General features: G+C 53.8%; 1 protein-coding gene across 3 annotated transcripts in view; it reads right to left on the bottom strand.

The window, feature by feature from the left end:
- Positions 1 to 794: 794 nt before the first annotated feature.
- Positions 795 to 8,936, bottom strand: part of DBF4B (DBF4 zinc finger B) — a 57,269-nt gene continuing 49,127 nt past the window's right edge. For all 3 annotated transcript variants that reach the window (XM_042914869.1, XM_042914868.1, XM_042914867.1), the window contains 4 exons: positions 8,616 to 8,732; positions 5,730 to 5,838; positions 5,479 to 5,603; positions 795 to 4,673 (listed from right to left, as the gene is read on the bottom strand). In XM_042914869.1, the coding sequence (XP_042770803.1) occupies positions 3,998 to 4,673; positions 5,479 to 5,603; positions 5,730 to 5,838; positions 8,616 to 8,732 (1,027 nt within the window). In that variant the 3' untranslated portion in view covers positions 795 to 3,997. The remainder of the gene's footprint in view (positions 4,674 to 5,478; positions 5,604 to 5,729; positions 5,839 to 8,615; positions 8,733 to 8,936) is intronic.

Below are 8,936 nucleotides of genomic sequence, written 5' to 3'. Positions count from 1 at the left end.
TCCTGGTTAAGGGCTGTGTGACCTTGAGCAGGTCTCCCGGCCTCCCCAAGCCGGTTTCCTCATCTGTGAAATGGGGGTTAGAATGCCCCTTCGCGACAGTGTTGCAGGGGGTAAATGAGTGGCTGGCTTCAAATCCTCAGAGCAGCACCTGGTGTACAGAAATGCTCCCTCGATCTGGGCTCACACCATCCATGTGGCCCTGAAGGTGCCATGGAGAAAAACAGCTTCCTGGCCCTTGTCCTAGACCCAAGGGACTCCTTTGTGGCTTGGGGTCTTGGGGCCCTCTACCCTGCACATGGAGAGACTGCCTGTTGACAGGATGCTGAGGGGTGGGGAGCAGAGAAAACGCCCAGACCATCAGGACCAGAAAGTCCTTCTGCTTCCTCCCAGATCCCAGCCCAGTGCCCTGTCCTTCCCACTGGGAAAGAACCACTCTCCTCACCTGATGAGATCTTTCCCGAGGGAAGTCTAGTGCTCCTTCCCCCCTCTCAGTTGTCCTTGAGAACCTTCCTGCAATCTCAAGCTCAGGGAGGAATTGGAGGAGCCTGGGGTCCCAGGGGCATCCATCCTTTGAGAGGTTTGTAGTGCGCAAATGTCATCATGCTCCCGAGGGCCCAATATGCCGGGGTTGGGGCGTGCGGCATACACCCCACTCCCCTTTCTCCCCCTCACATGCGATTTCTCGGGTTGTGGAGAACCAGTTGTTGGAAAAGTGGGGGCCTGGGGACAGGGCATCTCATAGAACCCCTTAGCAGCTTCACCCACAAGTACACACAGGAGATAGGGCCATAGGTCATGAGGTGGGAGATTAGTGAAAATGAGCTGTTGAAAGGTCCAAAAGAGATGCCTCACAGGTACACGTTGCAGAGGGGAGGGGAGGATAAAAAGTTAGTTTGTTGAATGTTTATAACATCATAACCAGATTTAATTCTTGTGACTTCCTAGGAAGGCAGAAACTACCATTATCTGTTTTTCAGCTTAAGAAAACAGCATCTCAGAAGCCTTGCCCCAGGTCAGAGTTAAGGGAAGGACTGGGAAGTGAACTCAGGCCTGTGTGACTCACACTATAGGATTCTCAGAGTATGGAATCTGGACCTCGAATCATAGGGCATCCTTGCTGTTGTCGAGGGGGATTCCAGCTCAGTGTCAGAGAGCAGCCTCAGGGCCGGAGTGCCCACGGTGGCCAGACAAGGGACCAGCCTGGCTGGACAGGGTCTGGGGACAGGAGGTGTCAGAGACCAGGGAGATAGGGTGGCTGTAAGGAGAGGATGGGGCATCAGGGAGAGTGGCCAGGAGGACCTCAGCCTGATGGGAGAAGCTGAGGTAGAGGGCGCCAGGAGAGGCGCAGGACAAAGTGGGAAGGGGAGCCGGTCTTGGAAGGAGGAACAAGTTTTTGGGTAAGTAGGTCTGTGGTGGTGGCAAGGACAGAGGGATCTAAGGGAGCCGGTGGCCATCAGGGCATTTTATTATTGGAAAGGACTTTTGAAGGTCATGTCATCTAAGCCCCTCACTGGAAGATGAGGAAACGGAGGCCCAGATTAGTAAAGGGACCCCCCAAAGACACACCGAGTCAGGGTGTGGCTAGATTCCCTGCCTTCCCACCTTGCACAGGTGGAGAGTAGAATTCAGAAAAGGAGCCTGGGTGGAGCTTTCTCCACCCAGGTCACATCTGTGAAGGTGTGCAGAGGTGAGGACAAAGGTCCCCCAGGCCCAGGTTGGGGAAGCAGGGGTGTTAGAGGGCTGGTTAGGGCTCTAGGAACTGACTCGGCAGACATTTGAGGTTTGTGCTGAAAGTGGCTGGTACAAGAGGGCAGAGGCTGGGGGAGGGGAGCACCAGGCTAGAGTGGGGTCGAGCAGGGGAGCCAGGTTTCAAGGTGGAAAAGGAGAAAGTGAATCTGCCTTTGAGAACTATCAGGTTATGCGGTGACCTTGGAAGGGACAAGCCCAGTGGAGCGCTTCAGGCAGAGTCTCCGCGGGTTTGGAAGGGCAAGAAGGTGCAGACATGGAGGCAGTGGCTGTAGACCGCAGGAAGGAGCTGGAGAACAGTGGGGGGAGCCTGCTGAATCAATGCAAGTGTTTTCCAGGATGGAGTTTTAGGGCAGAGGGAAGAGATGGCAAACCCAAGAAAAGGAATTTGACGAGGCTGGCTGGGTGGACTGGAGAGCAGGGACAGTGACAGGAAGGAAGGACACCGCTTCCTTTGTAGGAGTTGGATGTGGAAAGGGGATCAGGAGCAAGGAGAAGCAGTGCCTGTGGAGTCTGAGTCAAGGTCGTCTGCGGAGGAGTGGAAGGGGTTTGAATAGTCCCCATGCCAAGGAGCCACTGAGGGCAGCACCCATCTGTCCGGCCTCAGGTCTCCTGGGGCCCCCTTTAGCAGCAGAGCCAAATGAGTGACCAGAGACTGGACAGATGCCGCCTGACCTCCCCTCGGCCCTCAGGGGCTGTGACGTACGCTCTCCCACTTGCAGGGGGCTCCTATCTGGCCATCCACTTACTCTGTCCATATCTGCTGGGCTTGAGTCCTGCTTTGGGTCACTGGAGGGCACATCAAGGCCTGACACACTGCATTCCAGCCCTATCCCTTTGCTATTTGTTATTAACAAATTTATTTACAGTTCCTGAACCAAGATTAATTGTGAAATTTAACAGGAATGGCATAAAAAGGCCAAACATGACCTCTATGAGGGTTGTACACACAGTTGCTCTATTTCCAAACTAACAACTCAGGTCCTCACCCACAGCGAGGCCCCCCTTTCTTCCTCCAAAATGAGACAGAATAGCACCAGGCTTCTTGTAGCTTCAACATTTAAAGAAACAAACACACAGACGCAGAGAAGGGTGAGAAGAACCACAGCACAAAATGTAAAAAAAAAAAAAAAAAAAAGTGGCCAAAGAATCAATAGCAAACCCATCTCGTCTCCAGATTAATGGCTTGGCTGAAAGAAATGGGGGGAGGTCCTTGGGGAAGGAGGGAGAGAAGAGGGTGATGCAGAAGTTGGCAGGTGAATCCCGACCCTGGAAGAGCAGAAATGGCAGAGGGCAGCCAGGGAAGAGCAGAGGGGTCCCCAGAGGGGGCTCTGGCCATATCCTGGGCTCAGGAGAAAGGTCATTTCAGCACCAGGCTCCCACCAAATGCAGGGGGGCGAGGGAGCTCTGGAGGTGCTGCAGCCCAGCCCCTCCTCTGCTTCGTATGTTCCTGAGGATCTGTGTGCACGAGCGTGGGGGGCTGGGGGAGGGGACAAACAGGCATTTCAGAAAGCAGGAGAGCCACATGCTCCTGGGAAAGGAGGCTGGGGTGGGGGTGGGGAACACCAAAACTCGGCTCTGCAAGAGGCAAGTGCCTTCAGAGGGACAGGAAGCCAGGCCAGGGCTCCTGCCGTTCTAGATCCTTTGTGGTCCCTCCCTATGCCAACCTTGCCTCTGCCTCCTGGTGTGGGCAGCTGGCAGGGATGAGCAAGACCATCAGATTGCTGCCTGGTCAGGGAGCTGGCTGGAGGAAGGGGTAGAGGGCAGCCCCCAGCCCAGACTCTCTTGGTCCTAACCTAAGACCCAGTGAGTGGGAGGACTGGCTCTGTCGAGCCTACAGAGCTTGGACATGACAACTGCTGTTCTCTTGGACTTCAAAGTCCAGGCCAGCGGCTCTTCTGGCTCTGGTGGGGAGGCCCTGAGGTGCTGTCCTCCCCGTGCTTGGTCTGGCCCCTGCTGGCTGTGCAGCACTCAGCAGAGTATAACTTCTGTGTATCTGGCCCTCAAGTAGAGAGCTACTGCGTGCCCCAGGAGATTCATGGTATCAGTTCTCTGCTGGCACTGGGCTAGGGCTGAGACAGGGAGGCTGGGAGGCCCAGAACCATTGGGAGCAGCTGGCTCCCCCGCTGGCTGAGAGCAGGGGACAGAGGTAGACGGGCTCTCTGCGAGTCTTCCTGCAGGCTGCACGTCAGCTGCTGAGTGCAGGTGGGCTGACAGCTGGCCTGGAGCCACAGGGCAGCTAGGGAGCTGGTCAGCCAGGGCCAGGGGCGGCACACTCAGAATCCTCAGATCCCAGGGGGCTGTCCTCCCCTGGCCAAGGGGGCTGTGTGGCCCAGCACTCTGCTGGCCCATCTGTGGGGAGGGGGAGGCAGGTCTGTGGGTGGCACCAGGGGAGGAGAGGGGCCAGAGGCCTGTGCTCACAATCAGGAGGGGGAAGGAAGAGGGGGTGCCCGCCACTGGCTGTCCTGGCGCCACAAGGGCTGGTGGCTCTTGGAACAAAGAATGAGGCCTGTGGCCGGGAGACCCCTGACCTCTTTTCAGGATTGCCACTGGGGAGCCGAATCTTCCGCTTGTGGCCAAAAAGTGCGACATCCGAGCCAGAGAGTTCTGTAGAACCAGAGCTTGTCAAGAGGCTCTGGTGTGCAGGGCTCCTGGACACTGGTGTCTCTGGGGGGTCTGCAATGACATGAACTGACCCTCCCAGCTCCTGGCAGCTTGCTACTGGTCCCAGCATCTCACCAGCCCCCACAGGTTCATCGGTTGCCTTCATGCTGCCCACCGTCCCATCCTGCTCTGGAGTGCCTGGGGCCTGATGCTCGTCTTCCTCTTTCATCCTGGGAGATGCTGCCCTGGGATGGCAGGGCTGGCTAGGAGGCGGAGTCTCAGGACACAGCAGGTCACGATCTGAACACGGGGAGCCTGGCTGCCTGCGGGACAGAAACATTGGGCCTCAGGGCTCAACTCCAGAGCAGGTGGCAAGTTGGGATCTTTCTGGGTCAGGGCTGAGGGCAGGGTGTGGGTGGGGCATGCATGGCACTACCCTTCTCAGTTTTGGCATGAAGAGAGCGGCCCGCTCTGGGGCTCTGTGAGAGGCTTGCTCTCGGGCTGCCCCTGCAGTAGCGGCCAGTGCTGTCTGCGTCTCTTTTGGCTCTGTGGCCTGTGGTCAGGGCTGGCCAGAGGAACAGGTTAGAGGCTGTTCCATTTAATAATTCCATAGCAGAGGCTGTGCCCTTTGGCGGCTGGAGAATGCAGCACTGAGCCTGGCTCTCCAAGCTGAGCCCGGGGAGGTGAAGACTTGGGTCAAGAGGAAAGAAGCCACAGCGAGCTGGTGGCAGCAGAGAAAGCTGGGCTGGAGATCCCCCTGCAATCCTTTCTGGGGGTAACTTACAGAGAGGCTGAAAGATACTGCATCTTACCTGTCTGGGAGGAACCCAGGAATCCCCCTCGCAACTTTTAGAAGGCCACACAGGGACATCAGCAGGCACATGCCAGGAGCAGCCACTGCTGAGCTGCCCTCCCTACCCACACAACCATGGCGATGGCTATGCATCAGGATGGGAGCCATGTGCTGATCTGGCCCAGTCCCCATCAGCTGAAGCCACAAATGGAGGGCTTCCAACCGCCACCAATCCCTGGTCCTGTTTGGCTCCTTCCCCTCTGGAGTGGGCAGCAGCAGGACGGTGAGGACACGGCAGCGCCCACCATGCCAGCAGGGCCGCTCAGGGTGCTCACCTGGGGAGGCTGGCCTGCGAGGGGGTGTCAGCAAAGCTGTGGCCGAGCTGGGCAATGACCCGATCGACTTCTGCATACGGGCGGGCTTCTAGGGCAAAGCCCCGGTGCTGGGCGCTCTGGAGATGCTGCCCGGGGTGAGAGGGGCACAGGGCATTAGTCAAGGCCAGGGTGAGGTGCGAGTGGGGTGGAGGCTGGTAGGAAAAGCGCGGTCAGAGCAGCCTGGGAGCAGCTGCTTGGCAGGGAAGGCTCACCGCGTGGAGCTCTTCAAAGGCCTCTTGACAGCACTCACAGAAGCCCTTCCTTCTCCTGGGTGGGGTGCGGGTGGCCAATCGCCGGCTTGGCTCTCGGTCCTTGGGTTCTCTGGGGGAAAGCATTGGGTGGGGGTGGGGGAAAGCAGTCACTGTTGGGGTCCTCGGAGGGAAGGACCAGAACAGTCAGGCAGACCTGCCTACACTTTGCACCTCCCATCCAGGCAACGAGGAAGGCAAGACCTCTCAGAGGGGACCCTGTCCGGTCCCTGCCCACGCATCTCAAACCATAGGTGAGGGCATGTGCCAGGGGCAGCAAAAAGGCCTCCTAGGGCAGTTCCAGCCTGACACTCAAACCCAGGCTCATCTGACCTGTAGAATCAAAGGGCCTCATGGTAGTGAGGGCACCATACTGCCCCCAACCTCCTCTACCCCGAATGTCCCCTTCCCCTGCTTCAGGTGGCTTCCTCCCTCACGCTGGCTTGTTCCTTGCATGGATGCCACCTTCGTTGAGGACTTTCCAATCTCTTTCTCAAACGTGTCTTCTCATCTGAATTTCAGGCCCATCTTTCTAGTGGCTGCTTGGCTGTATGAGCAAGCTCAACCAAGTCCAAAACAGCCCTCTCTGAGGACTTTCTAAGCATGATGCAAAATGTAGAAAACATGGGAAAAAGCTGATAAATTCAACTACATGCAATCTAAAAAAATGTATGCATGGCAGAAAATGTAAATAAAAGATAAATCACAAACTGGGGGAGGGGGAGGTGTATTTATAACTAATAGGGCTCATTTCCCTAATACATGAAGGGCTCTTTACAAATCAGTAAGAAAAGTGATCAATAACCGAAAAGAAAAATGGGCAAAAGATATAAAGAAGGTTCATATGAAAAGAGTCAAACGATCAAACATATGAACCTACTTACCCTCATTCATAATGAGAAAAACGAAAATGAAAATTACACTAAGATACAGTTTTTAAACTATCAGACTGGCAGAGGTCAGGACATCGGACAGCTCACTGTACCAGCCAAGGCAAGAGGGGAGATGGGCTCAGGGCCAGGGCGTGAGAGCACACACTGGCATCACCCCCACGAAGAGCAATTTGGCTGCATTTATCAACATTATAAATGCAGGTACCCTTTGACCCAGCACCTCCGCTTTTAGGAATTTATTCTACAAATTCACTCTGCGTAAGACTATTCACTATAGCATTATTTATAATAGCAAAAGCCTGGAAATAATCTAAGCATCCATCAGTAAGAGACTGGTTAAATAAAATACTGTAAGACCACACAATGGAAGACACTGAAGCCACAGAAGAGAATGAGGATGCTTTCTAGGGACCAATAGGAAATTAATCTAGAGTACATCAGTGGGGGGGGGGGGCGCCTGGGTGGCTCAGTTGGTTGAGGCTCCCATTTCAGCTCAGGTCATGATCTCACGGTTCTTGAAGTTCAAGTCCCACATTGGGCTCACTGCTATCAGCCCAGCAGAGTTGGTTTCAGATCCTCTGTCCCCCCGACTCTCTCAAAAATAAATAAATCATTGGGGTGCCTGGGTGGTTCAGTCGGTTAAGCGTCAGACTTCAGGTTAGGTCATGATCTTGTGCTCCGTGAGTTCGAGCCCTGCATCGGGCTCTGTGCTGACAGCTCAGGGCCTGAGGCCTGCTACAGATTGTCTCCCTCTCTCTCTGTCCCTCCCCCACTCATGCTCTGTCTCTGTGTCTTGAAAATGAATAAATGTTACAAAATATATATTAAAAAAAATAAATCATTAAAAAAAATAAATCATTAAAAAATGAGGATGCTTTCTAGGGACCAATAGGAAATCAATCTAGAGTACATCAGTGGGGGGCGCCTGGGTGGCTCAGTTGGTTAAGCATCCGACTTTGGCTCAGGTCATGATCTCATGGTTTGTGAGTTCGAGCTCCATGTCGGGCTCTGTGCTGACAACTCAGAGCATGGAGCCTGTTTCAGATTCTGTGTCTCCCTCTCTCTCTGCCCTTTCCCCACTCACGATCTGTCTCTGTCTCAAAAATAAATAAACATTAAAAAAAAAAAAAAAAAAAAAAAAGAATACATCAAGTGGACAAAGCTAGAAACAGCCCAATGTTATGCTACTCTTTATATAAGAGAAAAGGATACATAAACTACGTCTGGACACAGACCCACACTCTGGAGATTAGAGGGCAGGTGTGGAATACAGACTTTTCATTTTAAACCCTCTGTAACTTCTGAATTTGGAACTAAAATACAGTAATTTAAAAATGAAAAATATTAAACATTTCCTCCCACAGATTTTCTCCAGCTCGCCCCTTCTGCCCCCGCCCCTGGGCCACTCTCTCCCTGTAGTCCTCCCTGCTGCACTCTGCTCAGTGAAGGTTCACATTCTCACACATCTGCGGAGGAAGAACACCCACAGCCTATGAACCACTCTGGGCCACACAATGCGGTAGGTCCCCAGATTCCTTGCCCCTTAGTTATTCCTGATGTTTAGCCCCAAAGGCCTCCAGCTCTGATGTGCATAAAAATCACCTGGGAGCTCACAGGAATGCAGTTTTGGGGGATTCATCATCAGAGACTGTGATTCTGTAGGTGTGGAGTATGAGAACCTGCCTTTTTAATGGGACCCCAGGGGACTCTGATAAAGATGGTCTGTAGACCTTTTAGAAGCCAGTCTACTGCTCTCTGGACACAAGTCAAATTCTTCAGTAGGGACGGAAAGCACCAAGTAAAACGGATGAAGACTCCTAGGGTCTGGGCTAAGTTCCCAGAATAGACTTTGCCTAAGGAGCGAACACATGGCCATTCCCAAATCAGACCAGCAGGCTCTGGAGGGGAAGGACCTTGCCTGCAACCAGCCCTTGGTACTCAGACCAGAAAGACCCACCTGGTATGATGTGAGCTGCCCAGGGTCATCGGGGCCTCAAAAGGGCTTGCATCTTTGGGTCCCAGAAAAGAAATTTCAGGAAAGGATTTAAACTGATGGTGGAAAGGACGAAACTTCCTGAAACACAGAAAACTTCCATTTTGACTACAGTGGGGCAAGGATAGGATGAGGAAAGGGGCCAGTCCCAACCCCCTAGAATTCCAATCCTGATAAAACGGCCACTCCCCTGCACATCTTTTCGGTTCTAGAACCAAACCCTCACCAGCCTTCCTGGTTAGATGAATATTTATGCTCTCCCGGTCTACTCATCAAAGCCCAGTT

Source organism: Panthera leo, chromosome E1, assembly GCF_018350215.1.
Source record: "Panthera leo isolate Ple1 chromosome E1, P.leo_Ple1_pat1.1, whole genome shotgun sequence".
Taxonomy (NCBI): Eukaryota; Metazoa; Chordata; class Mammalia; order Carnivora; family Felidae; genus Panthera; species Panthera leo.
This window is presented reverse-complemented; position numbering and strand designations above follow the sequence as displayed.